General features: G+C 40.7%; 1 protein-coding gene across 1 annotated transcript in view; it reads left to right on the top strand.

Annotated features, from left to right (window-relative positions):
- arnt2 (aryl-hydrocarbon receptor nuclear translocator 2) overlaps positions 1-27,328 on the top strand; it is a 134,265-nt gene that overhangs the window by 34,667 nt on the left and 72,270 nt on the right. The window contains exons 4-8 of the mRNA XM_077564434.1: positions 4,258-4,471; positions 4,766-4,979; positions 16,936-17,038; positions 23,643-23,708; positions 24,259-24,344. Of these exons, the coding sequence (XP_077420560.1) occupies positions 4,258-4,471; positions 4,766-4,979; positions 16,936-17,038; positions 23,643-23,708; positions 24,259-24,344 (683 nt within the window). The remainder of the gene's footprint in view (positions 1-4,257; positions 4,472-4,765; positions 4,980-16,935; positions 17,039-23,642; positions 23,709-24,258; positions 24,345-27,328) is intronic.

The raw sequence follows: 27,328 nt of genomic DNA, 5'->3' as shown, positions 1-27,328 counted from the left end.
GCAATGTCTTCAGTCCATCTTTGACACACAGATTGCCAAGATGACAAATGCATCCAACACTAAAAATAGCCCCATTTTTTTCTTTTATCCTAGACAAGACAGAGTTTTTCTTTCCAACCATGGTGTTGCAATTGTCGCTTGCAAATCCCACAACGTTACTCCATGGAATGTCATTTTCTTGTAAAATGTTGTCAATAATGGCAAAGATTGATGCTGCTGTGCCTGATGCCAACTCTGGTAAATTGAGGAGTCTGGCATTTGTGTTCTCTCCATCAAAGAAGTGAGCTAACACAACAAGTCGCTTTTTGGTAGTACGATCATTGCTTTCATCAATCATGAGGGTAAATGGGTGAGTTCTGCACTACTGAATGACGTCTTGGGTGTAGCCACGTGCAAGGCTCTCCTTAACAATCATCGTAGCCTTGGTCCTCCGACATGCAAACTCCTGCAAAAATATAATATTAAAATATAAAATTTTAATTTTTGACACAGTGCCATAAATGCTGATTCATTGTAGATATGAATGATAATAATAATAATAATAATAAATTACCTTAGCTGTCTGTGAATCCGGAAACATAACTTTCACCAAATCCGAGAAGTGGTCCGCAGCTGTGAAAGCAATGTTGTGCTCAGCAAGAAAATGGCAGAAGAGAATTTCCGCATTTGTCGTTTTGTGGGATGCTGCAGGATTTGCGGTAGAGACGAAGTGCTTGGTTAATGGGACATGTGAATTGTTTTTTTTCACATTCTCCACGTGTCCGGCAGTTTTAAAGTGGCTCTTCAGATCGTAAAATCCACTCGCAGCAACTTTCACGTCTTTATTGCAAGGGACACAGAATGAGAATTGAGTGCCTCTTAACGATGCTTTAATCCAGCCAGCATATTCACCTTGAAGTAACTCCCATTCTTTCTGGTGTCGACCCGATCCTTGAGTTCTTCGTTTCTTCCTAGGTGGCTCCTCCATGCTTGCTTCCACGATATTTACTCTATGTATATCTACGCATGCGCATGTCAGCGCATTTTTTTTCCCCGTACAAAAGTCGGTGTACGGCGTACATGATTTGAAATGGTAAAAAAACGTATAAAATACGTATAAAACGTACAAGTTGACAGGTATGCGGTCGCCACTTACTTCCTCCTTTTGTCCGTGAACCCTTTTAAACAGGCCACGTCAACAAGTCTCTCTGTCTTGCTTGCTCTCTCGCACGCTCGTTAACTTGCTGTATCTCGCTCTTTCTCAGTCGCTCGCTCTCATCGTAGGAATTGTAATCCCTCTAAATAATCCCCATTTTTAATAAATGTACCTGTAATCTGATTACATGTTTTTTCCTATAACATTAACAGAATACAGCAAAAAAAAAAAAAAAAGTAATCTGATTAGGTAACGGCTGTACATTTATTCAGTTACTCCCCAGGCCTGTTGATTGGTTATCGTTTTTTTTCAAACTCGATCACTGATCAGTGATTGGCCGAAAAATCCTGATCGTGTAAAAGTGTACCACCATTACTAGCTCTTTGAATGTCATCCATAAAATAAAAAAATAAAAAAACTCTGAGTACCAGCCAATTTCAAGCACATTTGGACTAATCTTTCAAGGCTCATAGCATTTTTTTTATGACGATGTCAACACATAAATTAGAAAATGAAAGTGATTAGACTCTATTCTTTCAGTACTTGTAGTTAGTCGTGCGCATGTGTGTTTGTGTGTATGTATGTGTGTGTGTGTGTGTGGCACATGTGTACACATTCATTACATCATTGCTTCTGTTAATAAAGTCTAATAATCTCCACCATATTTTCTCTCTGTTTGGATGCTTTTTGTAGTAGAATTAACATGGCACTATGATCACTTACGACGTGCATGAAAATATATTCTCCTAAATATTATCTCCTATTTTTATATGAGTAAGCACTGCTTGATACAGAGTGAGCTCATCCAAAAGAGATAGAATGCTTCCATCTGCTGGCCATAGTTAGTGGTGTTTTTATTTTTTTCAGGTCAAATTATGAAACCAGAGCTGTAAAGCTTTTCTCACCTATTGCAAAAGTAAAAACAAAACAAAAAAAAAAACGTAGTTAACGGTAATTCAAAGATGATGATGATGATTATCCATCCATCCAATTTCCAAACCGCTTATTCCTAACAAGGGTCGCGGGAGTGCTGAAGCCTATCCCTGCTAGCTTCGGGCAGTAAGTGGGGTACACCTTGAACTGGATGCCATCACATAGATGAACAACCATTCACAATCACACCATGGAACAGTTTTAGACACTTCAATTAACCTACCATGCACGTTTTTCGGAATGTGTGAGGAAACTGGAGTAACCCCGCAGGCACAGGGAGAACATGCAGATTCCACCCAGGAAGGCCGGAGCCCGGACTCGATCTCACGTTATTATTATTATTTTTATTATTATTATGTCTACCTTAGGTTTCAAGTGGACTTAAAGTCAAATATGATGAAAATTGTTACTCTTCACAACTCTGCATATGCAAAGCCAAACGTGAGTGGGCTTATCCATACCCTCACCATGTGTCCCCCACACTGATTGCTCACTTTGCATTATTTGTTGTGACTTGTAAAGATGTATAAAATGTTGATACAATGCAATGATACCGGATCATTAACAGTTTGTATTTTCTTGATGTGGCCAAATATATTTGATCAAATTACATTCTAAATATTAAAACTTTCATACGGTAGTCATCATTAGCCAGTTTAATTGATTGTGAATATTAAATACAACCCCAAATAAAGTCAAGACTTGCCTGTCCCAGCTGACTTAAACGAATAATCAAGGGCTTACAAAAGCAAAAGATTAACCAGAGCTGCCCACTGTTACGGATTGTCTATATTTTATCACTCAACACTTGTTAGTGTTTGGGAATTCAAGATGAGGACCCAAGTGCAGACACAGGATAGCGTGCAAGTTTTTGAACGTTCAAAGAGTGTTTAGCAGAACAGGAGGGTTGAGTCCAGGCAGGGAACACACGGTCCACAGGTGCAGGGTTTCGGACTTGGCCGGTTCAGGCAATCTCGGTGAGTAACGTGGCAAAGGGAGTGTTCAGTTTAACTTTTCAGTCACACGTGGCAGTAGCGATTTGAAATTCAATTTCCTGCATTGAGCAGCTTTATGCTACATTCAAAAGCGGGGGGAGGCATTTCAGGCGGCGCGATTGCATTGTAGTAAGTGTACTTGTACCGAGGTAGCAATAGTGTTTGGCACCCATTAGCCAAAGCTATTTAGCACAACCACCAGATTGCCACTAAAAAAGAGGAAGTGCTAAAACACGTACCTCAAAAAAAAGACACCGCTGGAGAAAATAATGCCCAGGCTGTATAGTCCCAGGAAAAAAGTGGAAGTACTTGGCGGTGGTGTCTATTGTTGACTCGCTAAAGTGCTGTTCACCAAGCAATACGCCTCCCCCTCTCCGGTGTGCGCGAATGCTCGAATGAGCGGCATACGTTCCAAAAAAAACTCGACGTGGTGAAACGCTAGCGAAGGAAGCGAGGCGGAACGCTTTAACTGCTTTTGGTGTGAAAGTAGCATTAATCTTCTAGAGTACAAAACAATTGTTTGCCTAATTGGAGACATTTTGTGGGATTTATGCAGTGATGTCTGAGTTGAAATAACTTAAAAAAATATATACAGTATGTAAATTTTTACCTCAATTTTTTTAAGTTGAGCCAACAATCACGTGTGAATAGAGGGGAAATGTTTTACGGAACTAACTACATAATCAAAATTGTTTGGCTTTGTGTCACTTTTGAGAAAAAAAAAGGGGTAACCCTCTGATTGGTTGGCTGCCAGTCCAGGCTTCGACCCTCACCCAAAATCAGCTCAGGATAGGGTCCAGTTCAATTGCAACACTAGGAGGGTAAGCGGTACAGAAAATGAATGGCTGGATTTATGGATACGGATTGTCCTTCTGGAAATTGACTGTTTTTAATTTCTAGAGGCATGGAGCAGCATTTTGTGATTCCTCACAATTTCTTGGACAGCCCCTGAAAACAACTGACTTATTCTGGTGTAAGAAATGTATGATTATTACCCGTGAAAGGAAAAGCTTCCATCTTCTTGTACAATATAAATAGTCAAGGGGTTTCACTGTCATTATTCATTATGCAACATGCATTTCACATATATTCAACAGAGAGGTTTCATCAATCATAATAAATGTTTGTTTTATTTAAAATTGTATTCTAGTTAAAACCCTCTCAAGCTTTCTAATAGTTTTTTCTGTATTTTAGAGAGAACCACAGTGAAATTGAGCGACGCAGACGCAATAAAATGACGCAGTACATCACGGAGCTGTCAGACATGGTCCCTACCTGCAGTGCTCTGGCCCGTAAACCTGACAAATTGACCATTCTGCGGATGGCAGTCTCTCATATGAAATCAATGCGGGGAACTGGGAACACATCCACTGACGGGGCTTATAAGCCCTCGTTTCTCACTGAACAGGTACTTTCAGGGAACAACATTGTAAACAACATGTAAAAAAACACTGACCTACAATATATATCTGCATTGTTATTTGTGTTATCTTGCTAAACCTTGTTTTGCGTAGAGTTGCATATGGTTACAGTCCTCACTCAACTATCTGACATATTTGTTAATGTTAAGATTCAAAACTCAATTGAATCCTCTTCCAAATTTGAGTTGCCTTGAAATTCATTATTATGTTATTAATGAATGTGTCACAGTGTTTGAATAAATCCATTCATTTATATTTGCAAATTATTTGTTGTACTATAGGAACTGAAGCATCTGATCTTGGAGGCAGCAGATGGCTTTCTGTTTGTGGTGGCGGCGGAGACAGGACGCGTGATCTATGTCTCTGATTCTGTGACACCAGTGTTGAACCACCCGCAGACTGAGTGGTTTGGCAGCACTCTTTATGAACAGGTCCACCCAGATGATGTTGACAAGCTGAGGGAACAGCTCAGTACCTCAGAAAACTCCATGACAGGTAGATACAATTCTGCTTGTATTTATTAATTTGTTTGTTTCAGTAGTCATTTGGTATTATGATGTTAGAGCTATTAATAGAAAAGACCCTGCCAGTTTGAAAAGCCACTACATATAACCTGAAAGCAGTAAACTATGACTATGACTCTAAATAAATTAACTCATTCAAACACATTTTATACTGTACTAAGATGTTCGACACTGACTTGGCATACAGTATCATTAAACAAACAAAACAAACTATAAATCTGTTTCCTTAATTTAAAAAAAAGCTCAAGCAGGACTATCAACTGTTATGGATTGTCCGTATTTTGTTATGGAAATCACTGAACACTGCTGCATGTTTCCATGAGGTGTAGAAGCTAGCGGACGAGTCCAACATTAGCTGAAAGGTAACATCTTGAGGCTAAATCCGATCGCTGCTATTCATATCAGTGGCAGTAGTCGGGTTTCCATCCACCCATTTTTGTTCAAATTTTCAAGAAATGCGAAAATAAAACTGAATGGAAACGCTACAAATTCGAAAAAGGGCCCAAAATGAGCAAAAACAGTTTTTACGCTTAGAGGGGGTGGGTTTTGAAGCGTATCTAAAAAGGGAAAATGCAAATTTTGGCTATGGAAACAAGTTTTGCAAATAAACATTACCCAATACACGTCACACGTTTTGACCGGATATTACATCACACATACGTTTGTAGTCACAAAGCAATGGCGAGGATAAGGAACGGTTATGTTTGCGGGGTGGGGGGGGACTAACAAAACAGAAATCTTTTTGGAATTAATTAAAGAAGCGAATATTAATGCAATTTTAAATGGAAAACAGCAAAGAAACATTACAGTATATCAAGAATTTCAAAAGAAAACTCATACGACGTCATCGCACGGTGTGTCGCTTACTGTTCTTCTTTTTCTTTAAAATTACTGGTGGATCACATCTCTATGGTGTATATACCGCCACCTAGAGTACCCTCTCAATATTCACAAAAGAAGAACAGATGGAAATGGGCATAAGTCGCATGTCCGTTTTACGCATTTTCAGTAAATTTACTTGATAAAATTGGAAACAATTGGAAGGAAACCTGACTAGTATAATATTGAGTAGTACATGATCTACAATTGGTGTGATGTGTGCACGAGTGGTGGGAGAGAACGTGGAAGAGAAGGCAAGGGACGAGTTATGAGTGTGAGTGTGCAGCAGGTGTGCTGACCTACAGCGATCAAATATTTTTTCTGCTACTTAAGTGCCATAGCAATTTTTTTTGCTGCTGAAATGGGACAGGATAAAGCCCCAGTTGAATAAGCAATATGACGTTAATATGTAAGTCTTTCAACGTCGCTATCATAAGTCACAGGACCGAGAGGTGTGTTGCCAGCACAACGAGCCAAATAGCCTACAGCAGTCCGTTGACAACACTCGAGAAAAAAAAAAAAGTGAAGCTACATCACCAGATGATATCCAATACAGGTTTTCTCTAAGAAAGCTTGATACGCCTGCACTGCAAAAACACGTCTGCTTAATATGAGATAAAATACACTTGTTCTTAGTGTAAATTTACTAGAAACAAGTGAAATTATCTGACAGTGCAGTAAAATAATTGTATTAACTTAGATTTCTTGAAATAAGAAAAATGTGTAGATCTATATTAATCTTAAAATAAGTTTTAAACACTTATTCTAAGCAACAAACCAGCAATTAAATCTTAAAATAAGCTTTATGCACTTATTCTAAGCAACAGAACAGGCAATTAAATCTTAAAATAAGCCATAAACACTTTTTTTTTTTAAAGGTTAAATGGCCTGTGTGGAAGTGTCAATCTTTATTTGTACTTTAAGTTGAGTGTCAAGCAGGGAGATAACTGGCACCATTTTTAATTGCATTTGGTATGACCCAGCCAGGAACTGATCTCACAACCTCCGAGTCTGAGGGTAGACACTCTTACCACTAGACCACTGAGCTGGTACTCTGTTTACTGGCAAGAGGAAAAATGAGCTTAGTAAATATGACAAAACCTGATTTTTACAAGAAAAAAATGCTTACAATAAAGTGCTATATTGTAGGGCTGTGCATTTAATCGAAATTCAATTACAATTTAAATTATTACACTCAATTACAAAATCAGCATAATTGTAAAAAAAGAAAAAGAAAAAAGGATTAATAATAATTTTGAGTAGTTTGAGTTGTTTAAATTTATACATTTGCACCTTTTTTAAATTTTAAAATAATTATTAAATTTTGTTTCATCCAAAAAGAACTTGCATAATAGTGTTTCAAAGAATTTTATTTGTCTGAATATTTTTTTACGTTTAAACATTTTCTTGTTTTCTACCAAAAATAAATTATCTTTCTAATTTTTTTTTTTAATTATTACCAAAATAATCGTGATTAATATTTCCTCCATAATTAAGCAGCCCTACTATATTTCACTTTTGTTTGATTGTTTTCACACGTGTATTTTTCTTTTATCGTGTTACTAGATTCTGCAAAATCTTAAAATAAGATGTAATGAATAAATTGTTTGTCTTAAGCCTCACAGTTAACACTCAATGACTGCTTGATCAAATAAGATACTTAACTAATAAGTTTCTTAAAATAAGCAGAATGATTTTGTCTGACAATCTTATTTTAAGTAAAAATAACTTGTCAGACTCTTACAGCATTTTAGCTTACTGTACATAAAAGTTTTGCCAATTTTATTTATTTTATTTTGTTATATATATATATATATATATATATATATATATATATAGGGATGGATGGATAGATATATTTTTTTATTTATTTAAAAAAATTAATGCTGGAAAAATATGATAATTCAACTAAATTGTTCAGAAAGTTGATTTCTATTGGTTCTCTGCTCTGCTCAAGTGATTAATGGTACAATGACACATGCGCTGCTTGCCATTTTGTCAAAAGGAAGAAGACTGAACATTTCCACAAGCATATATATATATATATATATATATATATATATATATATATATATATATATATATATATATATATATATATATATATATATATATATATATATATATATACATACACTATATATAAATGGTGTTTATATAAAGTACATTATATATGTGTGTGCTCACTAGAGGGCATCACTGTGTTATTTATTTTATTTTGTAGGAAAGTGATAAAATAACTTTTCTGGGGGCTTCACAGCATCTCAATTTAAATTTGTGTATGTCAGTCTGCAAACTGAATACCGAGCAGGGACATTTAATCCACATAACAGAATAATGGCAGTGAAGAGCTTTGACAGATTAAAAGTACACACACAACTACACACCATATGTTTATAGCTACACAAGCTCATACATAGCCTTTGAAGTACCAACACTACTCTTGGTAAATTCATTGGAACTAAATAAAGTTCCTGTGAATATCAAACTAGTTAAATACAGAACAAGTGTACATTTCAATATACAGATGTCCCTTTATGATACCTGGCTGGTACATGCGATTCTGTGAATTAAAACAGAAAAATATTTTTGGGGGACAATTTATATCCATCAATTGTGCTGTAAAAGATCAGGTGATGACTGATGATGTAGTCTGCTGTTATGTGTTTTAGGGCTGCCATTAACAAATCTTTTTATATCCTATTTATTATTCTATCAATTATACGGTAACTCCCCCAACCAATCTTTTTTTTAGTAAAATGTTTGACAGCATGATGAACATTTATTATCAAGCAAAGAAATAAACAAAATAAATACATACATACATACATACATACATACATACATACATACATACATACATACATACATTAAATAAATAAAGAGCGAGAGTACAAAAGTACCGAAAATTGGTACTGTTGCGTACCGGTATCGATTCCCAGGTACCAAGAATTGGAACAGTACCGGTTCAAATGTGAAAGGTACCCATCCCGAGGTACATGTTTCTTAACTCCTTTAATCCCACCCCTTCAATGCCAGCTGTTTTATTGGATTTTGACTGATCTTGCAAGGCCCGCAGAACATTGTTTTCTATTGCTATATAAACATAGAACAGACCAAAACTAAAGACTCACTTCTTTCAGCAGAAAAAAGAAGTGTATTTCTATCCTTTTCCGTTCTTTAGTCATCAGCGTTAGAATATAGTTAAGATTTGTCCAAATTCCAATTTCTGATAAAAAAAAAACTTAGAAAAAGAGCTTTTTGTAATAACAAACATTTGAAGCACTTGAAACACTACAATTTTTTCCTTTGTGACAGCTTAAAACATCTAAATAATGTTTTCCTGCTATAAAACAACAAAAACAACATTCCAAAAAGTGCTTTTGATAACAAAATAACAGTTAATTGCACCTAAAAAAAATGGCTGGTCTGACTCCAGCTCTGACACAGCATCCATACGTGACCGGCGAAACGAGCCGTGAACCCTGCGGATCATCTCTCGACGGCTGTTCGTTGCATTTCCTTGACGAACGAAGCGTCATACCTTGACGTGCAGCAACTCGATCGCTGCCGTCATGCTTTGATGAGCCGATGAGGATGCCTTTTTCTTTTGTGTGCCAAAAAGCAATCATCTTGGGTTAACTGTTTTGTTCTGCCCATCACTTATTTTCTACTTCCTCTTCCCTCCCTGCGCTACTACACCACGCTAGTGTAGCGATTATTTGGGTTGTCGTAATGGCGACCGAGAAATTTAGACGGTACTGAGGGGGATTGTAATTTAGCAAAATAAACAATAAAAATCCTATTATCAGGTATTCATAATCTGAAGTTGCTACTTTAGTTAATCATGGAATTATTTGCTTTAATAAGAGAATTACTAATCCACTCAGTAATCACAAATGATTCGGCAGAAATTTATTTCTAGACAACAAATTTATTTAGTAAACACACACATATCAGTCACAGCCTAACCTATTAATGAAACGCAATAAAAAATGTCAATCAAAGATAAAAAGAAAACATACAACCTAACAAACTAAGATAAAAAGGGATAAAAAGGTAGATGAGGAATAGAGATGGAAGCGTTTTGACCTGTCAATCATTTTATATTTGAATTAAAGCGTTGCGCCAGTGGTATATAATCAGATTGCAATGAAGGCGCACTTACGGACTGGTTCAGGTGCACGGGAGAGAGAAGGACTCGGCGAGCGTCGATCCTCAGTTGAAGAAAACTCCGTTGGAGGCGATCTGGGTAGTCGGCGCACGCGCAGCCGGAATGCTGCACTGGAGTCTCTAGCTGATGGTGATGGGCGCACGACTGAGAGGCCGCTGCAGGACCCCGGTTAGTGGCGAGGTGCGCGCGCGGCGTGGAAGCCGCGGCAGGTCCTTGGCTGGCACAAGTCCCGGTTGGTGGTTATGTGCTTGCGCGGTTGAGAGGCCGCAGTCAGTTGGTTTGGGTGCTGCGGGGCGTCTTGGGTCCCTGGAGGGTCAAGCAGTAGTCCCGCCTCTTCCGTGCGCTTGAAGCAGAATTGGTCGACTGAGACCAAGCTTTTGGGATAGCATTTGATAATTTTTTATCAGAATTGACAAGCCAGATGCTTCATTTATCATTCTGAACACATTTCAAACATTACCGCGATCATAAAGTTATTGAATCCGCTAAGCTTACTAATTAGCTAAACTTAGATGGCTGCAGAAGTTACACACATCATTCATTTGAAATAGACATGCAGGTTGTGTACAAAGATAAACAACATAAGTCACTTGATGTCAGTCATGTACATAGAGTCCGTTTATGTCCCGAATTATGTAGACTTCAGATTAATTACGAGCGGCAGGATTCTTGAGGATAATACCAAAAGTGACCGCTGGAGGGCACTATTGTACCGTATAACTTCCAAGGGGCGTTGTTCCCAAAACACATGGCTGATTCCTGTGGATAGCTTAGCCAGTGGTCCTCAACCCTGATTCTCAGGGACCGGTATCCAGCCTGTTTTCCATGTCTCCCACAGCCAACACAGGTGGAGATCATTATCAGATCTTCTCCAGAGATTGCTGATTAGCTGATGATATGAATCACCTGTGTTGGCTGTGGGAGGCATGGAAAACAGGCTGGATACCGGTCCCTGAGGACCAGGGTTGGGGACCTCTGGCTTAGACCATAAAAGTGGTCTGGGGACTGATAAGCAGCCTTATCGCTAGTCTGCTTGCTAAACAGGCTTTTAGATCTAGGTAGGCGCTGAGGTTTGTGTTTCCTGTGGGTTGTAAAAACGAAATCCAGTCCTGCTGGAGGGAAATTCAAAGAGTTTTTCCTTTTTGAACTGTCTCTGGTTGGTTTGAGAAAACACAGGGTTGAGGCTTGCACACACATTCCTCAGGGAGAAGTGTTTAAAAAGGCAAATAAAAAAAGAGGGTGATGAGCAATATTTGTTACACTAGTGACAGACGATACTCCCAGTCCCAACCTACATTTCCTCCTCTTTTTCTGCAACAAGATCCTTGCGTGAAACTGGCTGATCTTATACTTGCTGCCACCTGCTAGCCGTTATTTTTTAAACAACATTGCAGTCAAGCCTAATCTTTAGTCAGAAGCTGCGTGAGACCCTCCTGTACACTCTTGCATAAAAAAAACGCTTATGACGTATAAATACATTACATGTACGCATTGACTATGACTTTTATGACGTATTGATACATCTTATGTATGTAAAGAGTTAATGTACCAATTTTCCTATATTTTGTTTAAAAACGAATGTGTTAAATGAAAAAAAAATTTTTTACTTCTCCAAATATATCAAATAAGCACATTTTAGAGCTGTAATTTTAATACTTGGATATTTTTGCTCATATTGGCCCATGCCCATTTGTAAAGTTTCCCGGTGTGTCTGTGAAAGCGCATCCTTGCTCTGCTGTGTGCGCACATTTAGACCAGGCATGCCAGTTGGTGGTAAACCAGAAGAGCTCCTAAAATGCCATACAGCATCATAAACATATCATTTAGGTATACATAAGACTGCTATAATAAAAATGCATGTAAAATATCGGGATGCGTATCGCCTTGAAGACCATTTATTGGAATACATATGTATCGCAATACGTATCATATCGTAACCCCTGTATCATGATACGTATTGTATCGTAAGGTTGTTTGCAATACCCAGCCCTATGTGATATAGACCATATCCGTGAAGGGATGAAATTGATACTGTGATATGAATTTTGGGCCATATCGCCCAGCCCTATTAACCAGTCACAACAATTCCATGAAAGATACTTTGCTCCCTTAGTGATGGGACGTACTGTGACAAACATTAAGTTTGTTTGGTGTTAATTCACTTAAAAACACCAAAGCTGTGTTGTTATTACCTCTAGCAGCAGGCGTCTGCCGACTGACGCGTCACGCGGGTCACATTTTGTTGTTCAAGTCTCCATCTTCTTTGCAACAATTACATAAAACTTTATTTTTGTCCTTTTTCAGTTTCAAACGACCCCAAACCCTAGGCATTTTCATCTCAATGGACATTTTCCGAGATTCCGGGGAATTGTCAGCCTCTATAGCGGAAACACAGAAATGGCCAAACATTAGTTCTGTGGGTGCCACAAATATGGTTTTAAAATGATTAATGATAGTTTCAAGGCAGAACTTTTTGTGTCGACCAATTTTTGTGGTCGACTTAACTGAGTTAGCTGACTTTTTTCTCAGCCCAAATGTTTTTACCATGATCAGGAAAGAATGCCACCACACTCACGTGCAAAGCTCCAGTCAAGTTCATATTTGGAAGATGGTGCAAATTCCTTTTCCATCTGGAAGTTATCAGTCCTGTTCCAAAGATGATGAATCCTGTTTGTTATGCTTAGGTCTTTTATCTTCAACTTTGCTAATACGGTGCACAAACTCTGCTTCAATACACAACAGCATGGTGTTATGAAAGGACCAAGATGTGGTACACACTTTAAAGAGATAATTCTGTAGCTATGTTTATGTTATACAATTGCTTTCAAACACATATATGCCCCATTAACACCAGTTAAATGTTGTGTAATTAGTTTAATTTAATGGCAGGCAAATGATTTCAATGTCAGGGAAGATTACCACACAAAAGAACAGACATTTCTTTGTGGAGCTATGCATAATGTTCGTCATTATTTGGCTGAAGCTTATCCATCCCTCAGTTATTCAGTGTCTATCCATCCTTACACTGTTGCTCATAAAGATTGAATAAGGACCAGGGGGTGCATATAAATATTTTGGTCTGGTTTTCAAAGGAGCACTAGTGGTTGTTTGTTGCTTGGTGCTCTTTTTTTTATGACTCACCACCTCACTGCATAAACAAAATAGAGGTATGTGTGTAACTCTCCTGTGAAGTTGTGTTGTGTGGATCCCAAAACGCAGACACAGATAAAGCTTTACAAGAATATGTGAGAATATGCAGCCACCCGCGCCATTTTTGATTCTCAACTGTGTCGCCCAACCCCCTGCTCGTCCCTCATATTCTTTGTCCTTGCAAAAAACCCTCCCAGTTCGTCACATGGTACCTCCTTCTTTCCTTCCCCCTCGTAGTCACAAGATGGAACACAGGTAATCAGATAAGGGTTGACGTTGTTTACAGAAGAGACAGAGAGAGAGACTGGGGAGCCGTAGTATAAACAAAGTCTAATTAACACATTCGCTTGCCCCCACCACATGTTCTCAGGAGAGCACAAAGAGAAAACCACCCCCCTCACATCATTTGAATTCTCACACAAAACTATACTGAGTAAATCAAAGCAATTTTGTCCAATTCTAAATAGTTATAACTAAATTGAAACAGAAGATTCACTTCACCGGGAAGCCACACAAGGAGAAACAAAGACAAAGATGGACGAACTACCTTCATCGATTCGATGTTACTATAGTTCAACTGTCTCATCAAATGTATACAGTACTTTATCTCCTTTGTAGAACCGAGTCATTGGCAAACATGTTCACATAATGGCGTTCTCTGGGTGGCAAGGTGGTGCAGCCGCTTGCATTTGGTGTAGGTGGCGCGGGATCGCTTTCCACTCGGGAGACCACGCACCACTGTGGCACACCACAGAGTTGGACGGAGGAGCGCTTGAATATACCGATGACAAAAATCTACAGTGAGGAAAATAAGTAATTGAACACCCTGCGATTTTGCAAGTTCACATACTCAGAAATTATGGAGGGGTCTTAAATGTTCCTCATGAGTGCATGTCCACTGTGAGAGAAACAATTTAAAATAAAAACTCAGGAAATCATATTGCATGATTTAAAAAAATATATATTTGTATGTTAGAGCAGAAAATACGTATTTGAACACGTGCCAATCAGCAAGCATTCTGGCCCTCAAAGACTTGTTATTGTGTCATCAAAAAGTCCACCGCCAATCCACTTATTAATCTAATTTAGCAGCACCTTTTTGACTTTGTTAGGTGCATGAAAAGACGTGCAGCTCACAATCTGTCAGACTACAACGGCTACCATAGGCAAAACCAAAGAGCTGTCAAAAGACACCAGGACAAAATAGTAAACCTCTCCACAAGGGTGAAATGGGCTACGGGGCAATTGCCAAGCAGCTTGAAGAAAAAAGATCAACTGTTGGAGCAATTGCTAGAAAATAGAAGAGGGTAATAATTAGGGCTGAGCGAGTATAGCACTATCTGTATATGTTCGACCATCTAAATGATCTGTGTCTGTATTCGGAGTAGGTGTGGCAAAAACCGGAAGTGGGTATTGTTTACCCAGAGGTAGGCGTGGCTTAACAAAAATGGGTGGGGCTTACATCAGTACATTACTGTATTTTTTAGTATGAAATTGAAAAAAACAACAATTTAGTTTGAAATTGATATGGATTGATCAAAAGTTTCTATATTTTTTGTTTATTTGAAAACTATTGACAAAACAGCCTAATAAAGATTCAAATCAATGCTTTTGATCAATAGTAAACAATAGTAAAGAAACTATTAACAGAACAAGGTGTTTATAAACTCGGGAAAATACTGCTGAATACAGCACACGTAGTAGGAAATGACACATTTCTTTTTCTATATATTTTTTGTTTTTAATGTTCTATTTAATATTTACTACCTAATGGGCGTTAAGCTGTGTGTGTAAAAGCTTAATTTGCAATATTTATATTTTTATGGACTGCAGTGGGGGGGAAAAATATATCTTGATTCGTAGTGTGTTTGTCATGTTTGTGCTCTCAGACTATCCTTTGTGTTGCAATTGCCTGATGTAATCAGCAGCCTATAAGAGGCGAGCACAGACTATAAAATAACCTGGCCTACATCCGCACCGCCAAGCGACTCAAATCCAGACAGGCTCGTTGGGCTCTAATCCTCACCCGGTTCAACTTTACCGTGAATTACAGAAATAGCTCCTCCAACACCAAACCCGATACGTTGTTTAGGATCAATTATCGTGCCGTGGAGGACACCAGCAACGAGACCATTGTTCCAAGTGACCATTGTTCCAAGTGAATGGTGGGAGTGTTATGGTTAGAGATAGAAAAATCCAAGAAGTCCCCCACCATGCTTCGCGGGTCGCTTGCTACCCCGGAGTAAGACGCACACATTTACTCATCGCTCTGAAATTTTGGTGGTCTAGATTCTAGGAAATAGTCGAGTTTATCAGTGCCTGCTCAGTTTGTGCCTGCAGTAAGGCTTCCCATCGACCTCCAGCAGGATTGCTACGACCTTTACCCATTCCATCACGTCCGTGATCACATGTGCCATTGGACTATATTACTGGCCTCCCTGCTTCGTTTCTCTAAAATTGCTCATTTAATCACCATGCCATAGCTGCCATCCGCCCTTGAGACTGCAAACTTGTTAACCCGCCATGTTTTCCGAGTCCATGGAATGCCCATTGACATTGTCTCGGACCGAGGCCCCCAGTTCATATCCCATGTGTGGACAAAATTTTGGAGCCACAGCGAGCCTTTCTTCGGGCTATCACCCACAAAAAAATGGAAAGACAGAAAGGGTCAATCAAGACTTGGAGGCCGCTCCACTCACCTATCAATGCGAACACAGACTGTAAAGGGAACAGCGGAAGATACATTCTGTTTGTCGGACGATTCATCTGCTTGCCTCCACAGCCCAATGAATGATAGTTAGCTACCTAATTCCACATCTTTTGATCGACGATTCCTTCTCGCTGTTTCTGGTCTAGTTTTCGCGGCCTCGTTTAGTCGTGAGTACCTTTCACACAAACTGCTTAGTTAATGACTTACTGGGCATTCCATGTTTAGCGTTTGGCCCTGGCTGATGCAAGAGCCTTTGTTTAATTTGTCATGTCACTGCACCTAGAGGACAATTTCAGACCCTTCCATAATTTCAAAGTAGGTGAACTTGCAAAATCACAGGGTGTTCAAATACTTACTTTCCGCACTGTATGTTAACACAATTTTAAAGAATGAGGTTATTTTTTATCTAGATGGTGTTCCTGTAGCTAACAATAAACAGAAACCGGAAGCTCGCCTGCTTCCGCATATTCCTCAAACACATCCTGAACTACCGTGCATAAGGCCTGTACTGTATCAGCAGTGCACACACACGGACGAACTAGAATTTTTTTGGTCTTTCAAAATATTTCTATACACATGACCACTAGCATACTGCTTAAGTGCATCCCCGATTATGACTATATTTGTCCTATAAATAAAGGTATTATAAAATAATTTCACCTGGTCAAAAGTGATTATAGATACTGTAGATTTAAATAGCACTAGACTAAACAAGTTTGTTTCTGCAAACAAAATAATTGCAACTTGGAGGGCAAGTATTCCATTATAGTGTGTCTATCATTCTGTCATCCTCTTGTGTGGAGACTATAAGTAAGATGATAGATCACTGTATACTTCTCAGGCCATGATGCTCATTTAATGGTCTTAGCATTAAATGGTAGAATAGGTTATTAGAATATGCAAGAAGCAGCCTGCCATAAACTGGTCTGTATTACTATGCATCTATATGTAATTCAAAGCGCCAATACTTGTTTGAAAACAGTCTGCTGTCTCTCTCTCTCTCTCTGTTAATAGGACGGATTCTTGACCTGAAGACAGGAACAGTAAAAAAGGAGGGGCAACAGTCATCCATGAGAATGTGTATGGGCTCCAGGCGCTCCTTCATCTGCCGTATGAGGTACAGTCGACCCCCGCATGCTACATGGTTCGCATAGTCGCAGATTTTTTTAAACCCAATTGTTTTTCAGTATGTTTTTTAATGCATATATTTAGATTTACTATTTTGTCCAAAGGATTTCATGGACGTCTATAATACGCACATTTTTGCGGACTGGCCCAATCACTATCCCCCGCATGTAACAAACAGTCTCTTGTGTCTGACTGAAGCACACATACGCCCTTATAAAGGAAGTTTTGGTTTCAAATTTGGGTGTGCGCCTTAAGTCTTGGCAAGTAAAATTAAAATGAATGTGTGTTGACAGCTCTTGTTGTAAATTCCTCATCACTGCTACGTTTATGCAAGCATTTTTATTTTGGTTTGTTTATTTGACATCAGGCAGTTTGTTATAATAATAACAATGCACCTGATTTATATAGCGTTTTTCTAGACACTTTACAATGGATACATTATTCATGCACTCACACATTCACACTGTGGTGGCGGTAAGCTACTTAAGTAGCCGCAGCTGTCCTGGGGCAGGCTAACAGAAGTGTGGCTTGCCAGTGTGCACCTAGTCTGACCACCACCAAACATTTGCACCTTCCACACACCAGTATGAGTAGCACTGGAGGCAGTGTATGTGAAGTGACTTGCCCAAGGACACAACGACACATGATTTGGGCAGAGCGGGTATCAAACTGCCGACCTTCTGGTTACTGAAGGACCGTCTCTACTCCCTGAGCCACAGCTGCTAACTACAACTAAGGGTCCTTCGGTGCGCCATATTAAGTCAGGTAGGTTATTGAACAGCAAAGGGTCCTAAAAAAGGGAGGTGTTGTCTGTATGCCGTGCGCGGCAGTCTGCAGTTATGACCGTGTGCACATACTATCTGTGGCGACATAAGTGAGGAAAGCAATAACAACATAACGCAAGCAACGTTAAGCGGACTGAGCGCTTAAAGCAGCATTGTTCCTTCTGTTGTGTCTCGACACGGCCTTTAATTTGAGTGCTCGTGTGGATGAGGCGCTCCAATGTAACCATCAATAATCGGGTCAGTACTTTTTTTTTTTTCTTAAAGCAAAATCCAGATGTTTTTATCCATCTAAGGGGGCGGCCACCTTGCCACCCGCCGCCGACCGAAGACGACGCCACAGCCGCTCAGGGCCCACGCAACAACCAATCACGGCCTAAGCTTGCGAACGTCACATGACCAATCCGAGCGAACAGCTAAGACGTGATTGGTCGTCCCCCGAGCCCTGAGCAACTGCGACGCCACCCCCAATCCACAGCAAGCGGCAAAACGGCCGCCCCCCGATATCGACAAAACCTGCTGGATTTTGCTACTCAACTCATATTCCTTTTTTTTTTTTTTTTTGGGGGGGGGGGGGGGGGAGAGCTCAGTATTGATTATCATTATTAATGAATAATCGGGTCAGTACTAACGGATTCCGTCATTGCCCATTTTAATGATTTGACGGATGCCCATTTTACTGAGGAATGACGGATTGATGATGACAATGCGGTTCGGCTTTAAATATTGACGTATTGACAGAATGGGTCATGACTGTTGACGAATGACAGATGCTCAAAATTAATTGACGCACCCACCTCAGTCTACAACTTCCTCACAGCCACTGCTGTTGGGTTATGTTATTCGGTGCTTTCAACAAAACTCCATATTTAGACTTTAAGATAACCTCCGCACTACGAGCGACATGGCCTAACATGCCTGAACTGCCGTGCAGTGTGCAGGAGTCTGCAACTAGGGTCTCGGAGTGACTGACTGTTGGCAGCTAGTTTTGCTGCGATTCAAAGTTTCAATCACAGATAAACGGTGTTGCAATGCCGCAGATGTAACAGACCTTCAAAAATGCCATGTTGTAACCAGTGATGCGCAATGAGCTCTAGGTTTGAGTAGGCAAGCAGTTGAGGTGCACACACCAATTACACATTTGTGTGTTTGCATGTAAGTGTGCAACTTATCCTAACTAGGGTGACCATATTTCCATTTCCCAAAAAAGAGGACAGCCGGCCTGACATTGAGATACTTAAATGATACTCAGTTTACGCAAAGATGCCATACATTCCAACTATTTTAACGTACGTATGCCTCCTCTCTATGGGTAGATTTTTTATTTATTTTTAATTATGACTCTCTTTTGAAGTATTTTTAAAATAATTGACACAATATTATAAAAGGCCAACATTTTATCCTCCGCAATCGACTTTTTTTTAATTAAATTTTTTACTACTACTTATTGGGATGAACGGGGATCATACCTACCTCCTCCGGTGCGGCAACTCTTTACCACTCAGCCAATGTTCTTGGCCACCATCACAGCTTAGTACAGTATTCGAATGCAAAGGAAGTGAGGTACATAAAACGCTGACCTATTTTCTCAGAAGAAGAAGACTATAAAAATACAAAATACTTTACTATTACATCAACACGTACACAGAAAATCAGCCTCTTATTTTCACCTACACCCCTCGTGATCGACTTGGGAGCAGTTCATTGTCTGTCAGTTGCAGTAAACCTTGCCAACATACCCATGTGCGTTTTGTCTGCCCAGCTGGGTCCTAGTTAATTTTGTCTGGGGTTTCTATGGTGGCCCCATATGTGCAAGCCCTCACAGTGCGGAATTGACTCCCACAGAGTTGATTTTAAGTTACAATTTTTTAGAGTTTACATAGCTCCCACTTACCAGAGATAAATCAACACTTAAAAGTTGAGTCCTAAAAAATGACCGCCACAACAGGGATTCAAACCAGGATACCTCGCTGCCAAAGTCAGACACCCTAACCACTGAGCTATACAGACGTTATAGATAAAATAAAATAGATGTTATAAATAAATATAACGTGACACCAGCCCACTAATCTCAAATTTTAACAGTACAGTTTTTGCTGGCAAGTCTCTTCTGTGAGTGAAAATGGCTAAAATTCCTTTTGTTCGAATGTCAGTGTTTCCTATGACAAGCAAGGAAATGGAAAATTGTGCCAATTTTTAAAACTGGAGTATTGGTGCAAAAGTGAAGCTTAATAATTACATCTGTAATCTACAACTCTGTAAAATAACACTTACTTTGGAAACACAGGCTACACTCTTGTTCGTTTTTTTTGTGTTGCCTCTAAGCTGCAGTGGTGCAATGCTGCCCCCTATCGGTTTAGCAGATTAACATTAGGCTGGCTCTTAATGTATTCGGCGCTGCACGGCAATTATAAGCCATGTATGTATGTATTGTATGTATGACACACACACACACACACACACACCAGGGATGTGATTTTTCCGCTAATTCGCGGAATTCCGCTTTTTTTTTTATCTCCCCCCAAAAAAAAAAAAATTCGATTTTTTTTTTGTTTTTTTTTTGTAGTTCATTGTGTATGCACATGACTCCGACAGATAACATCTTCTGCTATAACACATTTGACACATAAGACCTTTGTGGTATGCTCTAATATGAGTTACTTTTCATTTGGTCATGATACAATTATTTGTTCATGAAATTTGAACTCTTCAACATTATTTATGTGTTAACTTAGTAATCACATTAGTTAGATATGATGATATTCTCAGTGATAGTTTTTAAAAGCAAAGACAGTCCAATGTTTTTGAATGTGACTGATTTTGAGTTGACTAAAACTGCCATTTTATATGGGATAGTTCAATATACATTGAAAATTTGTGCTGTTGTTTTGTCTATTTCTTTGTCATGTGAGTGCATTGAAAGTACTTAAAAACACGGAAAACCCATGAGCTCCGGGCGTGTCCCCCCACCAGGGCACTGCCCTGGACCTAGCTGGGTGCCAGCGGCCCCCAGACCCCCGGCTAAATTTTCAGATAATTTCACTTTGGTCAAATCACATCCCTGACACACACAGGTGGATGACAAAAAATGTGAATATCAAGGGAAAGTCCTTTTTTCCCCAACAATTTCAAAAAGTGAAACTTGTATTTTGTATTAGTTCACCACAAAGTGAAATATTTCAAGCCTTTATTTGTTTCAATTTTGATGATCATGGCAGGACACAAAAAATAAATAAAAACAAAAATTACAAATTTTAATACGTATTTCATGTGACCAACAAGAAAAGATCTTAAACACAGAAATGTGGGCCATCTGAAAAGTGCCAGTGCCCAAAACAAGAATGGTGGGAAACAGTTAAATGCTGTATCTCCACGTTTGAGTACTACACAAGTACTTCTAAGTTTTTGCACAGTTTCAACAATTATCTTCTAACATGTCTTATGTTTAATAATTTAGAAGCAAATGTGAAAAATAGCTAGTGCAAATGTTATACACCGTTCAGTGTTTTTGCTTCTCACAAAATAGGCCATAGCCTCATTGCGGTGTAGTATGGGGTATATGCCATGGAGGAGGCGGGACTTCTGGCGGAAAAAGTCATACACTTATGCTGTTTCCGGTTTCTGTTGCGACATATAGGCATGAGCCTATATACATGACAACAGATAGTCAACGCAAATTAAAAAAGTGAAGACATTTAACTCTTTCACTGCCAGACGTTTTCAGAAACGGGTTGTCGCCAGTGCCAGCCGATTTAAGCATTTTGACTGATCTTTCAAGGTCCACAGAAAATGTTGTGTTTGGACTATGGAAACACACATACTACCAAATGAAAGATTGAACTCTCATCTTTCATCAGAAAAAAAAGTTTGTTTCTACCTTATTCCGTTTTTCAGTAATCAACAATAGAAAATGGTTAGTTTCACCAAAATGCTCTGTTTTGAAACAAAAAACGGAGAAAACAAGCTTTTTGTGAAACAATGTTATTTCATGCACTCTAGTGAATTGTACACTTCTTTTTGTCCATGAATGATGCCACAAACACCTAAATAGTGCTTTACTTCTGTAATACACTACCACCAACAATGAAAAAGTGTTTTTAGTTGCAAAATACGTTTATTTCCATTCAACAGTGTAACAATTTGACAAAACAATTTCGCAAACTATTTACAAATGTGTGCAACTGTGGTACTATTTACAATTATGTGGATGTTTCAAATACAGTTTTTCATTTTGTAACACTCCCCTGCGTGCAAGGAGACGGAGCAGGATTTGCACAACAGATTTGTTTCACTGCGATTGCCCCTTTCGCATGCAGACGTTACACTTTCTTGACGGCCTTTTTTTCCAGGGAATAGCAAGTAGCAGACTGTACCCAGTCCTCCGATGAATATGCATTGGACTCGGGGTACTCTTCATCGTCCGATTGAACGTCCGCCTGTGCAGAAGTGCTCGGTTGTGCTCCGCGTTTTCCGGTGTTAGCATCGCTAGCCGGTGAGGCTTAATGACGTGGTCATAGCCGCCGCGTCAACGCTTCCAACTTCGGCGTCAACGCTTCCAACTTCGCCGTCACCCTCGGAGCCGCCATCATCATCATCGTCGTCATCACTGTGCTCTTTAGCATTGGTCAGTGAGCTGCTTGCAACCGGTCGCCATTGTTCGCTTCCTCAGCCATCTAGCTCCGCCTCACGTCTTCTACTGCCACGTCAACGCTTCCAACCTCGGAGTCACCATCATCATCATCGATGATGATCATCGTCGTCATCAATGTGCTCTTTAGCACTGGTCGATGCTTTTCGTCTTTGAAAAAAATGCTCAAGCGTGAGCTGCTTGCAACCAGTCGCCATTTTCGCTTCCCATCCCCACCTATTGTCCCCTCTAGCTCCGCCTCACGTCTTCTACTGACGCCTACCCAATCTTGTCAAAAGAGAGTCATCGCTGCCATCTAGGGGCCAAAAATAGTCATTAGGCTAACTAGATCTGCTTGAAACTTTCACCACAGCTGGCCAAGGCTTTCCTCCACCCGTTTCCCCCCCAAAAAAATATAATAATTGGAGAACGTCTTTTAACGTCCTTGACGAAACGTCATTTAACGTTTTTGGCAGTAAAAGAGTTAATAGGGAAAAAATATTATACTCATGAAATAGAGGGCTCAAAATGACTTGTATTTAATATGATACTTTATAGGGTTAAACTGTGCTGTGTGTTGTGTGTGTGTGTTTTTTTGCTGGCAGTTAGACAACACTTCTTTACTCTATAGCCTCTGACCCTAAACAAGCATAACCTCCAAACTATGTCAAATCAGCAGTGCACCAGGTTAGAATAATAAAAATATATGAACACAATATCGCTGGCATTTTGTGGTTCACTTTGTTTTGTATATCTGTCATAATGTCCTGCGTGTTTCATGACATCTGCAGTGTGCTAAGTTGTTAGGAATTTGTTGGGCTGGCGTTTTCCTCTTGTGTTGCTATTTCTGGCTCTTTATAATTCAAACAGCATGCTTCTGACTGCAAGAATCAGTGAACCACTTCTCTGACACATACATAAATGATCTGCTAGCCAACATTTCAGGGAAACTATTATTTAATCCAGACAGGCATTTGTAATGTTCAGCCATGAGACTGTTGTTGTCACTGTTGGATCAACTAATTTTCACAATGGTCACCAGGAAACTCTGATGGATACTTGCCATCTTTCACCACTGCTCTAACATTTTGCTCGAAAGAAAGCCAGTACCTGCTGGGAATTTGAAAATGGTATCATGAAAAGTCCAGCTGCAGAAATAACAGATTTCTTCTTTGTGTATGTAGGTGTGGCAGTGCTCCCCTGGATCACATTTCATTAAATCGTCTGTCTAATATGAGGAAGCGATACAGGTAAAAGGTCTAAAACTAAAGTTTGTCAACAGAAATGTTCTCCTGCTGTCCACACATTCGAATACAGAGGCAGAAATTATGATAATTTATGTTTTGCAGCATCCTGACCTCTTTTGAATAAATGTTTTTTAGACTTTCAGTTGAAACTTTTAGTGAATGTTTTACATACATAGTCATCACAGTCAGAGCCGTAAATAGAGAGAGTTTGGCCAACTCGGTTTCAGAGCTACTATGCTGTGATTGGTCAACTGCTGGTCACATGACATATGGACGCCGTGTTGTTACCCTGCTGCTGGGTTTTTGTAGTGTTTTGTACACACACACACACACACACACACACACACACACACATATATATATATATATATATATATGTATATGTGTGTGTGTGTGTGTATGTACTCTTTGTTCTACAAATATAATACAGCCAATGCTATGTATGAGGCTGTAAACCGAAATAAAAGCACATTAGCACGTTAACAATAATTTCAGAAATGTTGTCTTGTGTCAGTGCTTAACATGCTGTGGTGTGTTTGTTTTTGACTGACAGGAATGGCCTTGGACCATCAAAAGAAGGGGAGGCTCAGTACTCTGTTGTTCATTGCACTGGCTATATCAAAGCTTGGCCCCCTGCAGGTAGACAAATACCCTCAACTCTATGTCCCCTCTTGCTCCACACTTCACCCCACTGCATGAATGAAAGCCAGAGAGAAACTGTGACCCTGTCTAATTGAAAGCAGCTGTGTGTTTTGCATTGCTCATTGATCAGAACTTGAATTAAAGCAGTAATGCACAGTCACCTGCATGGTTCCCTTATCTGAGATGTGTCAGTACACTTTTTGTTTGTTTTTGAAAGTATTTCTAATAGCTAATTCTCTAACAATACAATGCTAACATCTAATATCTTAGTTTGCAGTTATTTTTGCAGTGTTTACTTGCCAGTCTATTCACATCCACACACAATCCAAAGACAATCCACATCAGATAATGGGTATTTGATGTAAAAAAAAATATATAAAAAAAATAAAAGTTTTGTTTTGAAGTGTTTAAGGAACTCCTAGCGTATCCCACAGACACGGAAAACTGTCTGTTACTGACTCATTTTCTGAGTCCCCAGGACCCCCCCCCCCCCCAAACAAAACTGCACCTTTCAGAGTGGCCTTTTATTGTGGGCAGTCTAAGGCACACCTGTGCACTAATCATGGTGCCTATCAGCTTCTTGATATGGCACACCTGTGAAGTGGGATGGATTATCTCGGCAAAGGAGAAGTGCTCACTATCACAGATTTAGACTGGTTTGCACACAATCTGACAGAAATGGTGATATTGTGTATGTGGAAGAAGTTTTAGATGTTTGAGTTCCATCCATCCATCCACTGTTCTACGGCCGGGACGAAAACTACACTGCTCCTCCTGAATCCGAGATTTGACTTCCCGACGGACCCTCCTCTCCAGCACCCCTGAATAGACCTTACCAGGGAGGCTAAGGAGTGTGATCTCGCTATAGTTGGAACATGCCCTCCGGTCCTCCTTCTCAAAAAGGGGGACCACCACCCCGGTCTGCCGGTGTAGACTACATAGGTGTCAAACTCCGGTCCTCGAGGGCCGGATCCTGCAGATTTTGGATGTTTCCCTCCTCCAACACAGCTGATATATATGATCAGCTCATTAGCAAGCTCTGCACAAGCCTGATAGCGATCCTGCTGATTGGAATCAGCTTGTGTTGGAAGAGGGAAACCTCCAGAACCTGTAGGACTGCGGCCCTCGAGGACTGGAGTTTGACACCTATGTACTAGGCTTGTCAACCAGCCTTAAGGAACTCCGGACGGATCTCATCCACCCCTGGGGCCTTCCCACCTAGGAGCTTTCAACCCTTTTCAGTGACTTCGAACCCCAAGATAGGAGAGCCCACCTCAGTCCCCAGACTCTGCTTCTTCAGAGGAAGACGTGTTAGTGGAATTGAGGAGGACTTCGAAGTATTCTGCCCACCGACTCACGATGTCCCGATTCGAGATCAGCAGCACCCCATCTCCACTATACACAGTGTTGATGGTGCACTGCTTTCCCCTCCTGATACGCCGGATGGTGGACCACAATTTCCTCGAAGCCGTCCAGAAGTCGTTTTCCATGGCCTCACCGAACTCCTCCCTTGTCCGAGTTTTTGCCTGAGCGACCGCCAAAGCCGGGTTTCACTTGGCCAGCCGGTATCTGTCAGTTGCCTCCGGAGTCCCACATGCCAAAAAGACCCGATAGGACTCCTTCTTCAGCTTGATGTGTCCACCAGCGGGTTCGAGGATTGCCGCCGCGACAAGCACCGACCACCTTATGGCCACAGCTCCGATCGGCCGCCTCGACAATGGAGGCACGGGACATGGCCCATTTGGACTCAATGTCCCCCGCCTCCCCCGGTACAAGGGAGAAGTTCTGCCGGAGGTGGGCGTTGAAACTCTTTCTGACAGGAGATTCCGCCAGATGTTCCCAGCAAACCCTCACAATACGTTTGGATCTGCCAGGTCTGACCGGCATCTTCCCCCACCATCGGAGCCAACACACCACCAGGTGGTGATCAGTTGACAGCACCGCCCCTCTCTTCACCCGAGTGTCCAAAACATGCGGCCGCAAATCCGATGACACGACTACAAAGTCCATCATCGAACTGCGGCCTTGGGTGTTCTGGTGCCAAGTGCATATATTTGTCCATAATAAACACCATGTTCAAACATAAGGGTGTCCTATGTTTGAACATAGGACACCCTTATGTTTGAACATGGTGTTTATTATGGACAATCCGTGACGAGCACAGAAGTCCAATAACAAAACACCACTCAGGTTCTGATCGGGGGGCCCGTTCCTCCCAATCACGCCCCTCCAGGTCTCACTGTCATTGCCCACCTGAGCGTTGAAGTCCCCCAGCAGAACAACAGAGTCTCTAGAAGGCGGAGGGAGGCTACCCTCTCGTCTACCGGGGTGAACCCCAACGTACAGGCACCAAGCCGGGGGGGGCAATAAGTATGCCCACACATGCTCTGCGCCTCTCATTGTGGGCAACTCCAGAGTGGAAGAGAGTCCAACCCCTCTCGAGAGGAATGATGCCAGAGCCCAAGCTGTATGTAGAGGCGAGTCTGACTATGTCTAGTCGGAACTTCTCGGCCTCACACACCAGCTCGGGCTCCTTCCCTGCTAGAGAGGTGACATTCCATGTCCCAAGAGCCAGCTTCTGTAGCCGGGGATCGGTCCGCCAAGATCCCTGCCCTTGGCTGCCACCCATCCCACTATGCACCCGACCCCTTTGGCCCCTCCCACCGGTGGTGAGCCTACAGGAAGGGGGACCCACGTTGCCTCTTTGGGCTGAGCCTGGCCGGGCCCCAAGAGTGTAGGCCCGGCCACCAGGCGCTCGCCAACGAGCCCCGCCTCCAGGCCTGGCCCCAGACAACATAGCTCCTAGGATCATTGGGACACACAAACCCCTCCACCACGGTAAGTTGCCGGCTCACGGAGGGTCTCTTTGAGTTCCTATCATAAAAAATGGTAGCAAAAACAAAAGTGTTGCGTTTAGATTTTTATTGCTTATAATTTTACCAAACAGACATGTTGAACTATGGTTTGTCCTCTGGTTCGAA

The sequence above is a fragment of the Vanacampus margaritifer genome, chromosome 4 (assembly GCF_051991255.1).
Source record: "Vanacampus margaritifer isolate UIUO_Vmar chromosome 4, RoL_Vmar_1.0, whole genome shotgun sequence".
NCBI lineage: Eukaryota > Metazoa > Chordata > Actinopteri > Syngnathiformes > Syngnathidae > Vanacampus > Vanacampus margaritifer.
Note: the sequence above shows the minus strand (reverse complement) of the source record. Positions and strands in the feature narration are given on the sequence as shown.